Source organism: Miniopterus natalensis, chromosome 7, assembly GCF_054644295.1.
Source record: "Miniopterus natalensis isolate mMinNat1 chromosome 7, mMinNat1.hap1, whole genome shotgun sequence".
Taxonomy (NCBI): domain Eukaryota; kingdom Metazoa; phylum Chordata; class Mammalia; order Chiroptera; family Miniopteridae; genus Miniopterus; species Miniopterus natalensis.
Genome location: NC_142087.1, coordinates 71,741,850 through 71,764,853, shown reverse-complemented (window position 1 = coordinate 71,764,853; position 23,004 = coordinate 71,741,850). Strand labels below are relative to the sequence as shown.

At 43.2% G+C, this 23,004-nt stretch overlaps 1 protein-coding gene across 1 annotated transcript in view; it reads left to right on the top strand.

The window, feature by feature from the left end:
* The window catches only part of KDSR (3-ketodihydrosphingosine reductase), a 37,859-nt gene extending 15,282 nt beyond the window's left edge, over nucleotides 1-22,577 (top strand). Inside the window, exons 6-10 of the mRNA XM_087819146.1 lie at nucleotides 5,784-5,975; nucleotides 10,407-10,490; nucleotides 13,513-13,596; nucleotides 16,139-16,240; nucleotides 18,389-22,577. Coding sequence (XP_087675272.1) covers nucleotides 5,784-5,975; nucleotides 10,407-10,490; nucleotides 13,513-13,596; nucleotides 16,139-16,240; nucleotides 18,389-18,508 — 582 coding nt within the window. The 3' untranslated portion in view covers nucleotides 18,509-22,577. The remainder of the gene's footprint in view (nucleotides 1-5,783; nucleotides 5,976-10,406; nucleotides 10,491-13,512; nucleotides 13,597-16,138; nucleotides 16,241-18,388) is intronic.
* Nucleotides 22,578-23,004: the final 427 nt, after the last annotated feature.

Below are 23,004 nucleotides of genomic sequence, written 5' to 3'. Positions count from 1 at the left end.
GCGGTGCGTGTCTGCTCCGGGACAGAGGGAGTCGGGTGATTTGCACTGTGCGTCTGATGGAAGTGGGAAGAAACTGAATGACTGTGTTGTAGGGTGTGTAACTGTGAGCAAGAATCGAAGAAACTACCTGTACAGTACCAGGGAAATGCCTGTATGTGGGTGTCAGTGACAGGCAGACAGTGTGACGTAGGTGAGGTGAAGGAGGAGGAAAATAATAATATGAAGCTTGTGAAACAACAAAAAAGCACAATTCTAATCTTTTTTAAAAATTCACTTTTCTCTCAACCTTCAGTCTCCCATTCACACTGTTCCTTTCTGTTCCTTCCTTCATTCCACCCTCCCGCCCCCCTCTTTTGTTTAAAAAATCAAACTCACAATTTATTTCTTTCCCACATCTGCATCTCTCCACACCTGCAGCATCTCTCCACACCTGCAGCATCTCTCCACACCTGCATCTCTCCACACCTGCATCTCTCCACACCTGCAGCATCTCTCCACACCTGCATCTCTCCACACCTGCAGCATCTCTCCACACCTGCAGCATCTTTCCAAACCTGCATCTCTCCACACCTGCATCTCTCCACACCTGCAGCCACCCGAATGACTCTTGCTCTCTGCTCTGCAGCAGGTACAGCAGAAAGGCAGACTCTGGCATTAGGCTAAACCAGTTTGAGGTCTTAGATCTAATGGTTTTTAGTCTGACCCTTTGCTCACTCTCTTATCTCAGGCAGATCTTCCTTCCTTTTCCGGCCCCAGCTCCCATCTCTGAACCGGATAGACAGCCCTCAGAGCTTTGAGAATTAAGTAATATAATGTGTGCGTGAGGCTTAGCCCATGGCAGCTGCTTAGTAAATAATGTTCTTTCCCTGCTACTCATTCAACCCACAAATACTCGAGAAAGCCTCTGTGCGTTCAGCATTGCTCTGTGGTCGAGAAAATAAAGTCTTGGCCCGGTGATGTGGGCCGGTCTCCACAGGAGCAAGCAGACAGCAGTGTGATTTCAGACTGGTACGTGCTGTGGGGAAAGGAATGGGGCTCTGTGAGGTGGTGTGGATGGAGGCCCAGCCTGGGGACTCTGAGACCTGGAGAACTAGGGGAAAGGGACCTGGGAAGAGATCTCAGGTGGAAGGGCCAGTAGCTGCCCAGGCCCCTGGTGGGAGGAGCTTGGCAACCCCAAGGACGGACCAGCAGGCCTGTGTGGCTAGAGCAGCCCAAGGGATGGGTGGAGTGGAGCAGGGGCCAGGTCTGCAGTATGGGTTTTAGTTTGGAGCCTCTCAAGTTTTAAGCTAGGCTAGGCAGTGGCGTGATCTGCGGTTTTTAAAGGATCTCCCACTGTGTCAGGGAGACTTTTAGGAGCTTTTGGGGTCGTTAAGGAAAGAAATGGTGATGTTGGGAAGTGGATAGAGGTAGAGTATTGGGCAGCCATGAAGTGTGGGGGGCAGGGGGCAGGCAGGAGGCAGGGACAGGTCAGCACAAAGACTCAAGTGGCTGATAGGGGATGTTGGAAGTGACCCCAGCCCCAGTGAGAACTAGCCTTCTAAAAACAAAGGACTGTTAATCCCAAACCTGGGGCCTCTATTCCAGTGACAGGGTCTCAGACCAGGAGGCCCTCTCTAGCCTTAGTCCCCTTACAGAAAGGCCCTTCTTCCCCTGGCTGCCCTGAATGGAGGCAGCTGGGGACCATCACCTTCCAAGGCCCCTCTGCCCTCTGCCCTCTCCCATCTCGGGCTCGGGCACTTGCCTTGTTCTGGTCAAGTCGAGGCATGGGCTTATGATCAGTGAGCACTGTTAGAACACACACCACCGCATATGATGCACTTTCTGAAGCTGGGGATTCATTTTTGTTTAAATTCTATCTCAGTTACTTCTGTTTAGCTCCTAGTTTTAAGTTTTACTTTTATTGACGTTCACACGCACATAAGATGCCTGTGCACACTACTTTGCATGTGCTGTCGTCACAACTCATTGCCAGGGACGTGAGCCCGCCCTGTGTGACTCCGAGAGCAGCAGACACCTGGAGACCTGCACCTGGTGTCCTCTGGACTCTACCCTGGGTGCCTTTTGCCCTTGCTGATTTAGCTCTTTGTCCGTCACTGTAATAAATCTTAGTCATGAGCACAACTCTGTGCAGAAGAATCCTGTGAGGCCTTCCCATGAATCACAAAACTGGAGGTGAACTTGGGGACCTCCAACACACTTCACTTTCCTTTTTAATGCTTTTCTTTGTGGTTTCTTGAAGCTGTGTCTTGTTTTTTCTACCTGTGGATATGAATGAGAGTTATTTTACATTTTTGATTGGGATTACATTGACTCTATTGGCCCACTTGGGGAGAACTGACATCTTAACAATATTGTCTTCTAACCTGTGGACATGGTCTATATCTTCACATAGGTTTTCTTTCATTTCTCTCATCAAGGTTTCATAGTTTCAGTGCCTGGGTCTTGCACATTGCTTTTCAGTATTTTTTTTTTTTTTTTGATGCTTATATAAATGTGTTTTTTTTAAATTTCAGTTTCTGAGTGTTCATTGCTAATGTAGAAAAATAGAGTTGATTTTTGGATGTTGATCTTGCAATCTTGCTAAACGCAGTTATGAATTCTAGTGCTCATTGGATTTTCTACATCAAGGATCATGCCACCTGCAACAGTTTTACATCTAACATTCCCTTCTGGACACCTTTATTGAGCTGGCTGGAACTTCCAGTACAGTAGTGAGAGCAGACTTTCTTGTCTTGTTCCTGATCTTAGGGAGAAAACATTCTGTTTAAATGTTTAAATGTGATGTTAGCTGTAGTTTTGTTTTTGGTAGATGCCCTTTATCAAGTTGAGGACGTTCCCTTCTGTTCCTTGTTTGCTGAGAGCTTTTATAAGGAATGGATGTTGAATTTTGTCAAATGCTTTTTAATTTTTATTTATTTTTACTTTTTTAAAATATATCTTTATTGATTTCAGAGAGAGGAAAGGAGAGGGAGAGAGAGAGAGATAGAAACATCAATGATGAGAGAGTCATTGATCGGCTGCCTCCTGCACGCCCCTGACTGGGGATCAAGCCCACAACCCGGGCATGTGCCCTGACCGGGAATCGAACCCTGATCGCCTGGATCCTAGGTCCACGCTCAACTGCTGAGCCACACCCAGCCCGGCGTCAAATGCTTTTTTAGTATTCATTGGGATGATCATAGGGTTGTGTTTGTTTAGTTTATTAATATGATGAATTACATTGATTAATTTTCACGTTAAATCAACCTTTCATTCCTAGGATGAAATCACACTTGGCTATGCTTTCTTATTTCTGTGTTCTTGAGGGATATTTTCTTCTCTCATAATGTTATTTTCTGGTTTGAGAGGAAGGATAATGCTGGCCTCGTGGTACGAGTAGGGGAGTATTCTCTTTTCTCCAGGTTTCTGGAAGAGTTTGTGTAGAATTGGGATTATTCTTTCTTAAATGTTTGGTAGAATTCACCGGTGAATTCCGAGGTTTTTTTCGTCTCTCAAGGAATTTGTCCATTTCCTCTGAGTGACTGAATTGATTAGCACAAAGTTATTCGTCATATTCCACTATTATCCTTTTGTTAATATCCATAGAGTTTGTAGTGATGTCCCCTCTCTGATTCTTGATAGTGATCATTTGTGTGTCCCCTCTCTTTCCTGACCGGGATGACTAGAAGTTTATCAGTTTTCTTGATTTTCTCAATAACCAGCCTTTGGTTTTATTGATTTTTTAAAATTGTTTTTCTGTTTTCTATTTCATTGATTTCTTCCATTATTTTTATTATTTCCTTTTTTCTGCTTGCTTTTGTTTTAATTCACTCTTCTTTTTATAGTTTCGTTGGGTGGAAGCCGAGGTCATTGGTTTGGGGACTTTTTCCTTTTCTAATACAGATGTTTAAGGGCTGCCCATTTCCACCCAGGTCCTGCTCAGTAGCATCCCACCAGTTTTGATCATGTGTGTTTTTACTTTCATTCAGTTAAAAATATTTTTTAATTTCCCTTTTTGTTTCTGCTTTGTCCTTCGGGTTATTTAGAAGTGTGTTGTTTAGTTTCCAAATATTTGAGTGTTTTTCAGAAATCTTGCTCCTGTTGATTTCCAGTTTAATTCCCTTGTGGTCAGCCAACATACTTCGCATGACTTGAATCTTTTCACGTTTATTGAGATTTGTCTATGGCCCAGAATACAGTCTATCCCATAGCCCTTCCTTGTGCACTTGAAAAGAATGTGTATTCCGCTGCTTTGGGTGAAGTGTTGTATTAGTGCTGATTAGGTCCAGTTGACTGATACATAAATCTTCTGTATCCTTACTGATTTTGTGTCTACTTATTCTATCAATTATTGAAAAGTGGTATTGAAGTCTCTGATTATAATTGTGAATTTGCTTCTCTGACTGTTTTTTTTAAAAAACAGATTCTTAGTCGATACTCCTGTCTTTCAGCCTCCCTGAGATACTTGAGGCTTTTGAGGGTTCTGTGGTACAATCCTGCTTTTTAGTTTCTCTGCTCCTTGCTTAGCATTCAGCTTTCTGTTAAGCTGGTTATCACTTGTCATTCTGTTCTTCAACTTCCAAACTATTACTGCTATTATTTTCTTTCCTATTTTTCTTTGCTCTTGTGGATTCTTACCCTTAAAAATATAAATTTTTACTGACATTTTAATGGGGTCTCTGAAGGGAACTGAGGTTAACACTTGGATTCAGTGTGCCATCTTTTTTCAAGTACTGTTTTAGAGAATGTTTATTATTATAACAATATAATTATATTAAAAGGCATTTGTAGGAAAATGGTAACACAATCACATATAATTTCCTGTATTTCCTTGGGTTCACTCCTGTGTACATGTGCTTTTATTTAATATTTGAGATAGTTCCAGTCACAGTGTACATCCAGTCTGCCCTCTGCTTTTTCTAAACTTACAGAATAAATATTCCCCCTCTTGGTTTTTCTGGTCATTATTTCTAGAAGTTATCGAACATTCTATTGAGTTAACATTTAATGGTGGACTCAGAAGTTCCCCCAGTGAAGTGTTTGGTTTTATATGGTGATAGATTTAATATTTTTACAAGACTTTTAACATAAAAACATTTTAATGCAAGTAGTCTTAGATTTTCAAGTTAAAATGTAAGATTTTTAAGAGTTCCCTGGATGAGGGGAAATAAATACACTGTGGATACTTACATAAAATCTTACCCATCATAAATAAGAGCCAACATTTATTGAGTACTTACTGTGGATCAGGTGCTGTGTTAGCACTCAACTTGTGTTTCCTCTTGTAGTCCTTGCAGCAGCCCTGTGAGATAATACCATTATTAACCCAGCTTTTAGCTGTAGAAATAAGTAGAGTGTTTGACTTCCTGGCTTATTGTCAAATAGGTAGTAAATGGTAGAGCCAAACCTTCACACCACAGTCTATGCTGTTAACCACTGTCCCAGTCTTTCTTTCGCATGGAACTAAAGGGCTGGACCTATTTGGAATCTCATTCCTAAAACTCTTTCAAAAAGCACCACCTGCAAGGGGAAAACTAATTTTGACCCGTTTTCAGCCAAGACATAACTGTGGTCATGGTGAGAATGTGAGATCGGCCTGAGACAGACTTCAGATGGTAGATCCTAAGCATTGTGGCTCGTTGACAGGGTCACTCAATCATTCGTTCATTTAACAAATCCACAGAGCTCCCAGTCTCTTGGGCTCCACTGAAGAACTGCCAACTGGAGAGCAGACTGAGTTCTTGGGAGCGCAGCCTTGTGGCTTTGACCTTCCTCACGCCTCATGGCCTCTTTGCTCCCTGCAGAAACTAATGAGCATCAACTACCTGGGCAGTGTGTACCCCAGCCGAGCCGTCATCACCACCATGAAGGAGCGCCGGGTGGGCAGGATCGTCTTTCTGTCCTCCCAGGCGGGACAGGTGGGACTCTTCGGTTTCACGGCCTACTCTTCATCCAAGTTTGCCATCAAGGGGTTGGCTGAAGCTCTGCAGATGGAGGTAAATGCTGTTTTCGGTTTTATATTTTATTCCTCTGGGCTCAGCAAATGTTCCCCTTTAGTTTGTAGCTTCTTTACACATGTTGTTATATTGAGTTAAAGATTTGTAGATTTGACATTAGTGAAAGAGAACTGGTTTGGTGCTTGAATTTTGCAGTTAAAAAGCTAACATTTTTTTATTGCATAAAATGATTCTAGATGTGACAGGCAAAATGGTTGTGATGTTTTTGCTTGCTTAATTTAATACACAAAGTACTACTAATGTCTTCATTGCATTATTGGCCTGATACTGTGTGAGTGTGTGTAATAGGGTTAACCAGATATTTTATTCTCTAAAGATGTGTCTTTAACAAAAAGATCTGTCCTTTATGACTGAATAATAGACTTAGCATGTGTGTGAGGGGAGAGGTGAAGCTGTCTAGCTCTCAGCTTTTACACTAATCATTTAACTTGGTCTCAGTTTACTTATCTATAAAATGAGAGGGTTGGGCTAAAAAAAAAAAAGTCATTTGGCTCTCCTAATACTCCTATTTTAATTCATTAAAAAAATATTGATACAAGTGATTGCCTTTTGTTTTCACAGTTAATAGCACATTTTGCAGAGGAAGGGTGAGACTAGGATTAGTATCAGAGCAAGTGCTTGTCACGACGTGACAGCCTCACACTCAGCTGTGTGAAATAGACTTCTGCATTCCTGTCACATGGGGATGCTTAGAGACTATCACACTTATCTATCCAGAGTCATGCACTGAAAAAGGCAAGGCAGAGTTTCACTATCGCAGTGTATGCAGAAGTATGTATGCAGAAGTATAACGCTGTATCATGATGTAAAACCCAGAAGAGAATTCATTGTGGCCAACCCTCTTTTCTAGTAACAGTGTGATTTGAGAATCTCATTTAATGACTTAGATCAGGAGAAGGAAAATGTTTTTCTGTAATGGACCAGATAGTAATATTTTAGCCTTTGAGGGTTAGGTGGTATCTGTCATAACTACTCAAGTCTCCTGTGATAGCAGAAAAACAGCCATGTGTAATGCATAAATGAATGGTTGTGGCTTTATTCCAGTAAAACTTTATTTATAAACAGGTGAAGGGCCAGATTTGGCCCACAGACCATAGCTCACTGACCCCTGAATAGAAAATCCCTAGAAGAGCCCTGGATGGTACATAGAGAGCCACACTGCCTAGATACTGGACGAGCATTGTGGTAGACAAGTTGTTCAGTCAGTGACAGAATCCTCAGATGCCACTTAGGGACAGATAGGCCGTGCCATTCTCCTATTAAAGGAATCACCCCAAACTTCATTTTCATCAACTTGCTTAATACTTTTAACCAATAATCAGTCATTATAATATGAGTAGCCAAGAGTACACATATGACTGAAATTTCAAACAAGAATACTGGAATTTCTTTTGCAACTTTTACTTTGAAAAGTCCCTTCATAAATCACCATTTTATTTTTATAACAGTTTTGTGAAATATGTGAGGCAGACGATGTTACCTTATAGATCAGAAAACTGAGTTTTTAAGAAGTTCCTGGAGTTGCTCAAAGCACGACTTTGTGACCGAAATAGTAACAAAGCCCACAGCTTTGGGCTCCGCCTTTGCCTCTCTGCTGCAGCAGATGTGTCTGTAATTCAGGTCAGAAGGGCCCTGATTCATCTCACTGGCTGTCTCAATCCTGGACTGTGGTCTTAGAAACCTAGCAGGTGAAGGGCATTGGAAATGACAGCTCTGCCCATTAGGGCTTTTCACCCCTACATCTTATCTTGTGGACCCACCTCAGGATTCACTAATTTAGGGCAAAGTGTATAATGTGAGTGGCCTGGTTTTACTTCCGGTAGAATGGAGATGTTAATGAAGAGGGACACATTGCTAGTGCAGAGACCCTGCAGCCTCTTTGCGACAAGAGTGATTCACACGCTGCAAATAGCTGGGCTGGGCCTGGCAGTTGGCTTGACTTCTGTCTGTATTTGGACTCCATTGAAAATGTCCTCACGTAAACAGAAAATAAAATGAAGAAAACCTGTATCATGAAGAATAGGTTTGGGGGGAAATAAATTCAGTAATCCAAATCTAGTTTGTTCAAAGTCGAACCCTCATCATAACAAATATTTCCCTGCAAACTTCTGGTGCTGTGTTTTTGAGACATGGATAATTGAGTCTCTTTGGCCAAGGTGGTGGTGGTTTCTGTGAATGAAACAGATCTTAGAGAATTGCTCAAACGTTAAATACTTTAGATAACCCTTTTTGGTTTAACTCTTAAGTCTTCCTGTCCACCCCACAACCTTGCCCCCAAACTAACGTCAGGCCCTAGAAATGCTGTGTGTACGGTGAACAGTTCTGAAAGAATGCTTCATTACATTTGTCTTTTGAAAAATTCAGTCTCTTAAGTACAGATACATCATTTAAAGATTTTAGTTAATTTTGGGGGAAAGCAGAGACCCCATGTAAGAACACTAGGGCTCCTGTCCTTCTCTGGTGTCGTCCTGCTCAGCCCCTCTGCCCCCCTTCCCACCCGGCCATAACCTCGAGTTTGAGAAACACTGCTTTGAAATGCTGTCTTACATTGGCTTATGTGCCACCATCCTTACTATTGGGGACACGGCAGCACAGAAGTAACCACTTACTGGCTTTTTAAAAATTTCTTTTTGTATTAAATTTATTGGGGTGACATTGATTAATAAAATTACATCGGTTTCAAGGGTACATTTCTATGGTACGTCATCTATATCATTGTGAGCCCCCCGCCCAAAGTCAAGTCTTCCTCTGTCGCCGTGTATTTGACCCCGTTACCTTTACTACCACGCACCCCCCTCCCCTCTGGGAACCACTGTACTGTTGCCTTGTGTCTGTGCGTTTCTGTTTGTCTGTCTTGTTTGTTGGTTTGTTGCTTTCGGTTTTATGTCCCATGTGTGAGCTCTCTGGTCTGTGCACAACAGTGGGCAAAGCCATGGGAGAGTTTTAAAGTCTCAAAAGCCAGGGGAAGAGAACTCTGCTCATCAGCTTCACTGCCTGGCCCAGATCCAGAGCTACGTAGGCGCGTAGCTGGGCCTTGAAGCCACACGCCCGTCTGTGCTGAGGGAATGAGCTCTGGCGCGCTCGGTGCACCGGAGCCCAACCAACAGAGGTGTCACCTTTGCTACTGCACTTTCCAGGCTGGCTGGCCAGGACCTTCTGTCTGCAGGTTTCTCTGGGCCCTTACAGCGCCCCCAACGGGCTTCAGAACTGTGCTCACAGTTCCCCCACCCACAGGGGGAAAAGGGCTCTATGATAAGAGGGGACCACGGGATGCTCTCAGAGGCTGTTGCATTAGGCAGTCCTGTTGTGTTTTTTCAGCATCCTTAAGAGACTGAGTGGCCGACCTTAGTACCAGCTGCCTTCCCACTTCCAATTCATGGGGACCAAACACCGAGCCAGTGGCAAACAGGTCATGGCAGAGATTTTGATGGTATGAACCATCACCCTTAGAGTCGCTAAGAATCGGTGGAGCAGGGCTTTAGAAAGGGTGTGTCCCACCTGACCAAGCTGTGTCCTGGAATTGTTGGGGAGGTGTTTATGAGTGGGAATGTTTAAATGTAGAGGCACAGCGGTGAGGGCAACAAGCCTAAGGGCAACATGTTCTTCCATCCAGGAGCAGGTGGGGTTCCAGGTAAGGGAGGGAGCTGTGAAGATAAACTGTAAGGGTTTCTCTATGTCAATGAGATACGAGGCTGTCTGCAAGAGAGGTGCTTGGCTCAGCTGACTTGGGGGTTCCACCTGCGAGAAGATTCCTGTTGGCCAGTTCTGTGAAGGAGGAAGTGACTCCTGAGCCCTCACGGGCAGGGCTGGCTACACAGAGAGCCCCTGAACAAGCAAACTTCTCGGGGTGCATACAGTTCTAGACCCGGGTCTGGGTGTCACGAGAAGAACACAGGAAGGGGTCTGAATATCCTCAGCATATCCTGTAGATGAAATCACTGTAACAGGAGTTTCAGAAGCAGCGTAAAGGAAAACACATTTGCAGCCTGACGGTGGAGGAGCAGACTTAGGCCTCGCCTTGAACCCGAGGGGCACGCAGAGGGCCGGGAGACCAAGGGGATTCCTTTTAGCGTTGTCTGTTTGTCACTGGCAGCAGCGGGCGGGAAGAAACCAAGAAGGGGTGAGTGGCCGTACCTTAGGACCAGCTGTCTTCTGGAGCAGAAGTTAGGATGAGCTTTTTGTCTTTATTTCTAAATGACCTTGGTGGAGAGGCGTGGGAGGCATGTCCTGACTCAGATCGTGGGTGGTGGTTCTGCACTTACAGAATGACCTGTTGGTCTGGGCCACCTTTGAGGAAATCAGGGCAGAGTTTGTTACATACACATGCGTGGCACGCAGTGCGGGCTGGCGAGGGTGGACGGGAATTGCATCTTGTTTACCGAAGGGGCATCCGTTGTTTCTGAAATGCAGGTGAAGCCATATAATGTCTATGTCACCGTCGCCTACCCACCTGACACGGACACCCCTGGGTTTGCAGAAGAAAACAAAACAAAGGTAAGTATTCCTCTGTGCCCCGATTCAGGTCTTAACATCGGAAACCCGTTTTCTGATTTTTCTCTTTTCACACTTCAGCCCACAGGCCATTTTCATCAGTTAGGAAATTGAGTTTCTTTCAATTTATGTGCTAGTTAGAGGCCTCTGAAATTTTTGGAACTTTCATTTCAGATCTTGGACAATGCAGCCATATTTTCGAAGGCCGTGAGTTTTGCTAATAATCTTTGAAGCCTTATTGAATTATTAAGGTGTTTTCTTTATGATGGAGAGAGTACAGCCTGGATTTTTAGCTAATGAGACGATATTCTTTAAAAATCATGTTCTCCCCCTGAACTTAAAGACCCGGTGGCTGTTCCATTGTCTCCCTGTGGAGGTCTAATGGGCACCTCAGACTTAACATTTCCAAAACGGACCTTTTGATTTCCTCTCATTTCCCCTTGTTACTTTCCTCTCATTACCTGGCGCCCACCGTTCACCCAGCTGCTCAGGTGGAAACCGATAAGCCAGCTTCAGTCTGCCTCTTGGCTCCACTGTCAGAATATATTGTGGATCGGACCTGTTTGTTTGTTTGTTTTTTTAACTGCACATGTCACTTCCATTCCAGCAGTAACAGCCACTGATCTTTTTGCCCGAATTCCTTTACTAGCCTTCAGAGCGGTCTGCCTGCTTCTGTTCATCTCCCTTGGGGTCTGTTCTGTATGAAGTCGATAGTGACCTTTGTGAAGCTTAAGTCAGGCCTTGTCACATCCCTGTTTAAAACCCTCTTGTGCAAAAACAAAACAGAAAACAAACCCGAAAGAACGAACACCTCTTGGGCAGCATGGTCCAATAGAATGTTCTAGGATGACAGAACTGTTCTGCATTTTACTCTCTAATATGGTAGTCACATTGTGGCTCTTGAGCACCTGAAATGTGGCAAGTGGGGTTGAGAAATTGAATTTTTAATTTTATATACTTTTAAGTAACTTCAAGTTAAAACATTGCATGTTGGTCGTAGCTTCATGTTAGTGCGGTACTGGTGGCTCCCATTGTGCCTGGAACAGAATCCAAAGGCCTTGAGCCTTGTAAGGTCCCACAGTTGTCTGGACCTCGGCCACCTACCTGCCCACAGCATTTTCTCCTCTTATGCTCGGTTCCGTGAGCTTGCGAGGCCTGTGGTCACCTGCGGGCTTCACTCTTGCTGTCGCCTCTGGATGTTTGCATGGGTGATTCCCTGTGTCTTCCCATCTCTGTACAGAGGCCACTTCCCTGCCCTCTGCGGCTCTGCCAGCACCCCTGGGCGTTCACCATCCTCTGGCTTTATTATTTCTCCATGGTGCTTATGACCGCTGGGCACCTACATGATATACAGGACTCTCGGTGGTCCTGAGCTGAATACAAGCTTTGCATTTTTTTTAAGGAACCTCCTCCATGCCGTGATGCATAGTAGTCACCGAGCAAAATCAATAAAGTGGAGAAAGGAGTCAGTCAGAACTTCCCGCCTGCACTGGCGCTGCTTGTTTTCCTCTCTTCCGTAATAATGCTCAGTGTGAAGCTCCACAGCATAAAAATGGGCACTTACGCTCCACACACCGTATATTTGCTAAAAGGTGTTTATGATTTAGAAGCTTTTTTCCTATTCATTTCTCTTCGGCTCTGCCTCTTTGAAAATTACTGCTATTTCAAAGGAGTAAATTTAAGCCAACTGTCTGTCTTAGAATAAGCGGGGAACCTGCTAAGCGGATTTGCAGCATTTGCTACGCAGTCTTGTAGTTTGAAGCCAACACTGACAGGGTGGAGATTTCCCTGTGAAGATTTGATTTTGATGTTAAGTTGGGTGGGGTTTTTCCCCTCCACTAAAATGCTGGACGGACTTCTCGGGGCAAATCAAATCCTGCACTGGTCTGTGAGCCCTTTAGGGGGCGCCATAGTGCTTTTAAATCTAATGTGTGTTGACCACCTGGGGTTGTACCAGCCTGGTGGTTTGGAAGAGTGAATGGCGGCCCTTTCAAAAGGGCCTTTCTCCTAATTCAGATTTGTCAAGACGTACTGGACTTTCATGAAGTGCTGTGCTTTTCTATTTTAAGAAGATATATTCTGGTTTTAATTTTAATTCTTTTAAGCCCGCATGCTAAATACAAATTATAGTTTCATGCAGTTTAAGGCTTCAGCTTTGAAACTTCTGACTGAAAGTCCCTAAAGAGTTTTTGAGCATTTGTGTGCAGGTTTCCACAAAGAAGACTCAAAAAACAAACAAACAAAAAAACCAGGGAGAAAGACCCTGCCCACGAAGAACTTAGGAGGTAAATTGTAAATACTCAAGTAGCTATAATATATATTAAGGCAGACATGTTCAAGGGAAGAGAAATTGCTGCCACTTAAGAGCTCACGGAAGGCTTTTTGACCTCAGTGACAATTGAGATTGACCTTTAACAAAAGGCTAAGATTTGGGGTTCTGATGTCCCCACCTAGTAAGAGCACACAGCTACATTTTATCTTCCAGCCTCCTCATTGCCTCTTCGCAGGTCCTTTAAGAAACAGTTGTGGTGCTGAGCAGAGCTGCAGCTGTCCCTGCTCAGGACCCCAGCTCTGTCCAGGTGCCAGTCCTCTGCTGGCCTGGGCGGACGGTGAGAGCAGAGATGCAGGTCACAAGAGCAGACTTGCTCAGGGCACCCAGTCTAGGCTCCTCGTAAACACCATCAGTCAGGTGTCTGACCAGCAGTGAGGACTCAAGGAGGGGTGTTTCTGGTCTTGTACCAGTGATGGGTTCTCATTCAGGCTTTGATGGTCCTCGCTGGGGCTGAGACCCCACGTAATACAGAGAGTGTGGCCAGGGCCTCTTTGTCTGGGTTCAGCTACTGGGCTGAATTTTACACAATGACCAGGTAGAAACTGATTTAGAATCCAGATGGACCTAATTCTCAAAATAGGAATCTACTGAAAGGTAGAGAACTGGAATTATTTATAAATCGGGGGAAGAGGGATGTAAGAATGATTGGTTTTTTAAATTAATGGTATTGATGTGTCTGTTTTTCCACTTTAGCCTTTGGAAACCCGTCTTATTTCAGAGACCACGTCTATTTGCACACCAGAGCAAGTGGCCAAACAGATTGTTAAAGATGCCATAGTAAGTCGTCCTGATTTTATTTATTATATCTTTTGGGCCAGTCAGATTCATCATATCTAATATGGGACTCTGCTTTTCTTCCCCCAGACACGTTATCGATTCCACGTTAATTAGCAGGCTTCTGGAAATGAATTATATATCTTAACCTTAGGAGTAGACTGATCAGTGTGGGTGCCTGGGAACATTAGTCCTTTAAAGAGAAAATGAGACTGACCTGTGATGTGTCAGCGTGTGTTCTATATACTGCATGTGGCATGCTGCTTTGTCTCTTCTTTCCCACAGGACTTTTAGTTCTAGATTAGTTGAGGTTCCTGATTGCCAGACCCACCAGCTTTCTTTCACCTTCCTGGTTCACAGAATCCTTTTCCCAAATGTTCACTAGTAAGAAAGTACAGCCAGCCCACTGGGCCATCCCCTGTCAACCCAGCCACGTGCATCTGGGCTACTGAGTTAATTTGGAGTCCAAAAAGTGTACCTTCAGAAACCACGTGCTATTTTGTAGAACAGCGCATGTGCCACACGCAGGCTTTTGACAATATTCCTGTGACCACAGCGCAGCCAAACAGCCAATTATGAGGGATGTCTGTAAACCTGAGGCTCACACTGAACTTAGGAAATTTGGGGACCACTGGAATGAGACGTGTCAGGACGCTGTGCCTGAGGCCCACCAGAGCAGAAAATGGGAAATCTCAGACTCTGTTAAAACACATGCAGACGTTGGGAGAACTTGACCCTGCCGTGTTCAAAGGCATAGAAAGTCAGCACCATGGATGGGGCGGGCTCTGTTTTTCCTGCTTATCTCCAGTGAAAGCAAACACTCTGTGTTTTTAATGATCTGAAACAGCTCTTTGTATCTTGGCAGGATTCATTTTGTCTGGTGGTGCTCAAACTTCCTCACCTCTTGACCGCTTTACACACTAAATGGTTGACAACCCCAGAGAACTTTGGTTTACATTGGTTACGTTTGCCATATTAGAAGTGAAAACTGTATAATTTTAAAAATATTTATAATTCATTTAAAATAATAAACCGACTACATTTTTAAAAATGTTTTTATTGATTTCAGAGAGAGGAAGGGAGAGGGAGAGAGATAGAAACATCAATGATGAGAGTGTCATTGATGGGCTGTCTCCTGCACACCCCCGACTGGGGATCGAGCCCGCAGCCCGGGCATGTGCCCTGACCTGGAATCGAACCCCAATCGCCTGGATCCTAGGTTGATGGTCAACCGCTGAGCCACACCCGGCCGGGCAGCCCATTATATTTTAGTGTAACATATTTACAACCATAATTATTTCTCAGAACAAACCTTTGGTGAGACGAGAGTCTTGGTTTCACACTTCGGTCGTCTCTTCAATGTCTGTGTTCTTGGAAGACAGCCAGGTTCTCAGAGCTGCTTCTACCTTCAGTCTGTTGTCATATGTGGTTTTGAATGAGGGACAGAAAGAAAATCTGGCCTTACACACACATGTGTAGTTAGAAAAGGGAGGGGTATTTTATAGGCTTTTCAGATCATTGTGGACATTCTTTTTTAGTATTAAACCCAAACTGGATGAATGGTAGTTTCTTAGAGGTTAGTTGCTGTGTGGAATTGGAAACTCCATTAATGAACCTTTGTTCTCTGTTGCAGTAAAACCCACTGGTCTTTGCACTTGGAGTGCTTTGTACCCATTCATGATTTTGGAACATCATACATTAGTCATTTGGAAAATATGGGTTTGCTGCGTTACCCAAAAAATTATATTCATTGATGTCGCTGCTGATCTTATAAAAGTTCACATACCAGGAAGCTGACAGTTTCATGGAAAGCTCAGATTTTAACACTGGCCACAAAAACTGCTCATTTCATTGATTGTCTACAAGATATTTTCCGAATACCGAGCGTGAATAACCGTAGGTTCTCTGTTCATGGTTCTTTGATGTAAAAATGGTATTCCATGGAAAAAACAAATTTCATGACGTAGGCCGTAGGAAGAGGGCATGTCTCCAGGCAGCAGCCCCTTGGGTTTGGTGCACAGCGGAGTCTCCTTTTGTTACCCAGAATATTAAGAAGACATGGCCTCAAGGGTTGAGATTTAATAAAATGATTCATTTTCGTGCCTTATCAAGAGCATTTTAAAGCAAAATTGACATTTTAAAATTGTATAAGCTCTTTCAAAATTTCTATTTTCTTTGTATTTATTATGGCTGGTGTGTGTGGCAGTGGAGAGGTGCCACTGCTGTGGTTTGTGCTAATGAGCCATCATTTTGCAGATGTCACTCAGAGAAAAAGGACTTTAGCGCTTTAGTATTATTATGAGAATTGTTTTGTCCTCATGGACCTCCCCCCCGCTTCATGGACACCCAGGGCCCATGGACTGACCCATAGTTTGAGAACCTTCCATCTAGCCATTCAGCCCCTCTGCCAAGGCCACATTCATTTCTGAGCTGCAGCCCATGGTCTGTTACCCTCTTACCCCACTTAAATGACACGCTTCCCTGTTTCTGGGACGTTGAATTGGTTAATAACTACTATTGCCTCTTTTTTTTCTCTTCTGTCCAGCAAGGAAATTTTAACAGTTCCGTTGGCTCAGATGGGTACATGCTCTCATCCCTGACCTGCGGGATGTCTCCAGTCACTTCTATTACCGAAGGGCTCCAGCAGGTAAGCTGTGCCGTGGACAGCAGATGGACAGACAGACAGACAGATAGTGCCTCTCATTAAACCTCGATGAGGAAAGGCTAAATAAAGGAAGACTTAGCAACTTGATCTGAGCAAGTGAAAAAGTTTTTATTAAAGTATCAACTTTTTCCCTTCCTCTACGAGGGATGTCACTGGGAAATAGGTGAAAGGTTTAAGGGGGCATTTGGACTGGGAAGAAGCTGTCGGTGCTGGGCCCTGCAGACGCAGAGAGAAAATGCTGTCTCTGCGGTTGGGCGTTAATCTGGGCTCTCCTCTGGTCTGAAGTGTTTGGAAAATGGAATTCTCCTCTGTCTAGAGTAGTTTAGGGGTGGCCTTGCCTGACAGTACTGGGATATTAGACCAGAACTCTTTGTCTAGGTGAGTCAGAACACAGATAACCAACTTAGGGAGATAGAAGTAAGGGACTCAACACAATCCCCACCCTAATGGCTACTATAGTTCATCCAGGACGCAAACACTTAACTGCTCCTTGAAGTGCTCGGTGCTGTGTTTGCTGCTGAAGAATCAGGTGTGAACTCCAGGGGATTCACAGTCTGGTGGGAGAGACCCATATGCATGGTGATGCTAATGTAGTGGAAAGTGACTGAGTTGTACCAGAGGGATTGCTCTGGAAAGACAACACCGTGGACAAGAGAGGGTGGATGGAGGGCAAGGAGAGGGCGGGAGGGCTGCCTGAGCAGGGGCTGCCGGTGCCCATGGGCAGTTATAACAAAGGGCTGAGTTAGGTGCGGTAGACCGCATCCAGGCGAAGGTCCGAATGACTTAGCTGTTGGTTTCCTCTTTTCTCTGTGATACACCCGCGATGTTGTGATTCCCTCTCCGGCGTAGGCGCTCTAGTAGACCTAAGCTCTCTGAGGGCACAGGTGGTGCCTGGCGCGGGGCAGGAACTTGAGAATGCCTGCGTGGAACACGCACGCGAGTGCTGCACAGCCCCTGTGGGCCGCCTTCATTCTCCCACGGCTGTACGAGTGATGTCAGATCTAAAGCTTCAGCCGGTGCCTGCGTCCTGAACTCAGTCTGGATACATTTCTTTCCCTTGGGTTGTGATGTTCCATCCACATTAGGATCATCATTTTTATGGCTATTTAAGTGCTATTCACAGCTGAGCTATGAAATATAGAAATAATGAATTTCCCTTTTTGCACAACCTTTTGTTTTCCCTGAACTGTTATGGCTCCTTTTAGTGTCCGATTTCTGTGTGTTATTAATAATGACTGTCTTCTTCTTTGCTCAGAAAGATCAGGTACTCTATCAGCTTCACCTTCTGGAACAAATTCCTCCTGAAACCTGCCCCTATGTCTGTGCATGGCTGACCCTCCCCTCAGCCTTTACGGTCATCCTGGGGAACGCCTCTGCCTCTCTCTTGTTTGGGGTCCCCTGCCTCCTGATTCACATGACTTTACCTTTCTTTGTTGTCCCCCTCACGGTGGCTGTTTACTTCTAGTAGCTTTCTGTAAAAAGGGTGCGCGGGAGGCAAATTTGAGACCTTGCATATTTGAAAATGTTTCTCTTTGCAGTTTTATGCCTTTCAAGAATTCCATTTTGAGATGCTGGTAGTGAGTCTTTTAGAGTAAAAAGTGAAAGTTAGCGGATATGGTTATTTGCCATCTTAACCCTGAAACAGTAATTGTCTTTCTCCAACTGATTGTCTTTGCAGCTGGGGACTAAGTTCCTGGAGGGCAGGCCTATATCTGTTCTCAGAACCCGGCATATGGTCTGACTTTGTAACCAGAACATAAATCTTAAACCAAAAAGCCTTGATTGTAGTTTGGATATTTGAAATGCCAGAGTGAATTTTCCCTAGCTATTAGAACCTCAAGACTGCTAGGAATCCCTCTTTTGTTCTTTGTTTAATTTGAATTTGTTAATTGGACATCTATTCTGTGGTTACCTATCTGGCAGGCACTGTGTATCCAGTGGTGCAGAGCCGACAGCTTCTGTCCTCAATGTTTTACTGACACTAACAAAGTTTTCATTATATGTATCCTTGCAGCAGATGAGAAAATGTGGCTCAGAAAACTATTTTTTAGAGACATATCCTAAAATCTCTTGAAGTTACTGTTGTATTGTACTGTTGGCTGAGTTCATGGGTCTATCTTTTTCTTACAGGTGGTCACCATGGGCCTTTTCCGTATGCTCTCTTTGTTTTACCTTGGAAGCTTCGACAACATAATTCGTCGCTGCATGATAGAAAGAGCAAAATATGAAACTGCAGACAAAACTGCCTAAAACCTTGGGAAAAGAATATTTCTAAATAATGTGAGCAGCTTGCTGCTGGATGGGACCCAGTTGTTGGCCCACGGACACTTGGGTATTGCTTTGAATATGTCAGATGGGACCAGCGGACTTCGGCAACCTGGCTGCAAAGCGAGGGGGTAGAGGTTCAACTGCAGACAATATTATTAATACTATGCAAACATGGAATAGGAGAGCATCTGATCCCTGGGTGGAGAGGTGATGACGGTGTGGGACGTAATAGGTGCTAGCAGGGTTGTTAACCGGATTCCAGAGTGATCATTTACATTTTCTCTAGTTACTCTTTTCTTCCCCCATAGAGATCAAGTCCAGAAATCTACTTCATGACACATAAGATGTTGTGAGGACTTCTTAAACCTTCCGTGAGAGGCAGTTTATGGGTTTCTGGGGCTTTTTTTTCTCTTTTCTCTTTCATTTAGTGTATTTTATTCAAGATGAGTTTACGCGTTGCTGATGAATCCCTGGCTCACTGTGCTTCTTGCCAGTGGACCCCTGTGGATTCTCTCTCTGATCCTATGAAACTCCAAAGGGGATGGGAGAGGGCAGTGCAGGGAAGGGAAGGAGATGGGCATTTTCCAGTCAGAAAAAGAATGCTTTCTTGTCTTCTTTAGATTCAAACGCTTCGGGCACTTCTCATTTTTCACTCGTGGGGAAAGGCAGCCTCCTAAAATGTTTCTTGAAGAGAAATAAAATCTTAGAAGCCTAAATGTTTACAATTTTTTTCACTAGCCACGATGAGCTGAAGTTTCATTCCATTATAGTTTATTCTTCTCGTCTTTTCCTTCCCAATTTTGCTTCTACTACTCTAATATTTTTGTAAAAAAACACAAAAAACAACCCATTAAAAATTTCTGATTTGACCTTTTCAATTCATTCACGAACTAACGAAAACTAAGAAAAACAATGAAGCAGTGTGATGATGTTCTCGTGGTAGATAGTAGCTTTTAGGAAAGGCTGGCGTCACATATTTAAATTTCACTCATTAAGAAAAGAAAGTTGGACACCAAAGCCAATCTCGAAGATACTAGATTTTGAAGTAAAACGACTTCCTGTTGTTCCTGTGACCGTCGCAGCGACCCTGAGAACGTTCCCTTTGGAGCACGTGCTCGGGAAGCGCCCTGGTCACTGGAGCGGCTCAGCTCCGGAAACCTCGCCCTGCGCGCTGCGTCCAGACTGCGGGCCCTGCCGTTCATTTGGTGGATTTCCATAGCAAGTGCCTCTGGTGAGTCTTAGCCAGAGCCACCTGCTTCGTCCTGTCCTTGTGCTCCTTCGAGTAAGGACGGCCACCTTCATCACGACACGATGCCCCCTCCTTGCCGTCAGGATGCGTGTCTGGAGCACCTTCCAGCTCATCTGGGTGAGAACAGACCACTGCTTTCAAAGAGGAAAGTTGTTTTTTTTTATTGTTAAAAGAAACTCTACAAAAGATTAAAGACCAAAAAACCATAGCAAAGCTTTTTTTGCTCTTGAGCGTTTGAACCTCTTGACTTAATTTTTTAAAAGTAAGATGTTTGCCTGCCCGGCCAGAGTGGCTCAGCATCATCCCCAGCACCAAGAGGTTGCTGGTTCGGTCCCCAGTCGGGAGCATGCCTGGGTTGCAGGGTTGATGGGGGGCCTACAGAAGGCAATCGATCGCTGCTTCTCTCTCACATCAATGTCTCTCTCTCCCTCTCTCTCTAAGCATGACCTTGGGTGAGGATTTTTTTTTTAAGTTTAAAAAAAGTGAGATGTTTAATGGCTCTAATCCATGGGGTCTTATTAATCAAGATGTGAGAATGGCACATTAAACACTATCAAAGACAAAAGAAATTACTATTTAATGTTTAAGTTGCTTGGGATGATTTCAGTGCAGTTGATGGGGGTGGGTTGATGCCCTCATGGGGTCATGAATCTTTCAGTCTTAGGTCGCCATTGTCTGCAAACTCTGCGGAGTCATATTGTGCAGACTCTAAAGTCGAGTAAGAGCTGTATTTTCCTAATTTGAAGAAAACAGTTACATTTCATATCTGGATTTTTCTCAATTTTATTCTTTTCTCATCAGTGTTCCTCACATGTTGGCATCTTCTGCTGGTCTCTATGGAAATCTAGTCCAAGACAGTGTCTCATTTAATAAAAGTAATTAACAGTAGTTATTTCAATATTTATTTCTCAAAGTGTCCTCATAGATAGTCCTGTGACTGCAGGTGATCTGCTGCCTGGACCCCTGGTCTGTGGTGGGAGATGATGTCCCCAACCCGTAGCTGATGCTGAGGCATGAGAGCAGATTTGTGGAGATCATGATGTCAGGGAATGGGCTTGTCAGAGATGTCACAGATCCACAGTCCCTTATCCAAAAAACTTTGCGAACTAAGGTGCTTTTTTTTTTTTCTATCTAAATTTGGTGCCATAATTCACTTGATAGGAAAACCTGACATAAACTGACGTGAAATTATTATAATTTTTATTCATACCACTTCATGGACTTCATTCATTTCACCTGAAGAACTACCATTGGGTTTGATTATGGGGATTGCCCCAGATTCTGTGGAAGTGTTTCGTCACATCCAGTATATGCCCCATACTACCTGTTCAAAATGCAAAGAATTGTGAATTCTGAAACGCACCTGGCCTGAAGGATTTTGGATAAAGGGATTATAGACATTTAAGCAGCAGCATGCAAAAATCTGACTTCAGCAAAAAAATGAAAATGTCACAAGGCAAATTCTATTTTTTATGTTTTTGGCTCATTTCTTGTACAACTTTTTTACATTGCCCTTTTTCTTGGGGGAAGAAAAGAAAAGGCCCTGAGTCAGATTATTAGGGAAATTATTGGCTTTTAAAAATTTTTTTTAAGGGATCACATTGATCCAGTGCTTTCTGTCATATTAGAAGTGGATCAGTCTTCCCTATGGCGGGAATTTAATTATAATTCTGTTGAAATGTTGGTTCTCTGACCAGCAGCAGCTCATTTATGCAAGTTTAGTTCTGAAGAGCCTGCCGCTGCTAGGTTGGTTGTACTGCTTTATTATAACATATTTGTGAGTCTATGTATTTTAAAATGTTTAATGCCACTCAGCCAGAGAAATTCTGAAATGTTGGGACCCTTTGTAGTTGAAAAAGGTATAAAAAATACTTTTTTTTTCTTCACTAAAACAGAGTCAAGGGAATTGTTTTTTCCTATATTTTTTAAATTTAATTTTCACAGCTGAAAAAGCATTTTTTCTCTTAATGATAGCCTCTGTGCATTAATAACTGGTGTTGAGTTGTAGTCTTTATTTGGTTATGTTAAACCATATATTGAAAGGTAATATTGAGAGACTCTTTCCAACACTTAGATGACAAAGTATTTTGGTAATAGTTGCTTCCATTCCAAGAATTGTATGTCATTGTCTTTCTAGAAGAAGGCAATGCTATAATAATTTTTTTTTAACTGAACTATATCATCAACAGACTTAACTTTATTGTATCATATTCTAATTTAAACTTGTCTTTACTCACTCGACACTTAGATACTCATACTTTCAGACTCAAGATGCTTTGTCTCATTTCTTTTAATTCTTAGTAACTCAGTTTTTAAAACTTCCTACTAATTATAACCTTCCGTTTTTCTGGACTAAATCTCGTTTAGTTCATTCCAGTGATGGCAGATTTGCTATTTTGAGGAGGCGATAATAGGTATTTTACATTTGCTTGATGTCACAACTCTAAAAACATTTTTATTTTTTTAATTTATTTTATTTTTTAATCCTCACCTGAGGATATATTTTTATTGATTTTAGAGAGAGAGGGAGGGGAGAGAGGGAGAGAGAACCATCCATCAGTTGCCTCCTGCACACACCCCGACTGGGGATTGAACCCCCAATCTTTTGGTGCACAGGACGATGCTCCAGCCGAGCCCCCTGGCCAGGACTCTAAACACCCATGAGAGTGCACATGGATATTTTGATATACCTGAGAACTTGGGTTTGCTACTTTGAAAGCTTTTGCAGCAGAATTGTAGCCTAATTTTCATACCTTGTATTTCTGAATCTCAACAAAAAATAAATGGGGAATAAGCTTTGCAGATTTGAAAACTTACTTTTCTAGAAATTTGCATTTATGAAGATACACTTAAGCAAAACATGGCCTCTTCCATAACCTTGCATCTTAAACACTTGACAAGGCTTGATTTTTATCATTTTTAGATGGTGATTTTTCAACATACTTGATAAAATGAACTCTTGTTTCAAATAAGTTGTGTTTTTGTGACTCTGATGTGGGATATATGCGTAAAACCAAAAGAAAGGTGGAATTTAGTAAAATTTCTTAAGTAATTATGTTTCATATACAAATAAGTTGATTTCCCATACTTTAAACCTTCATATTCTAATAATGAAATATTTCCTAGATCTTGAAGGGCATAAAATACTAATGCGTAAAAGAACACGCCTTGGTATTTCTCAGTCCTTCAATAAAAAATTTTAAGTCACATTGGGGAGAGATTCCTTGGA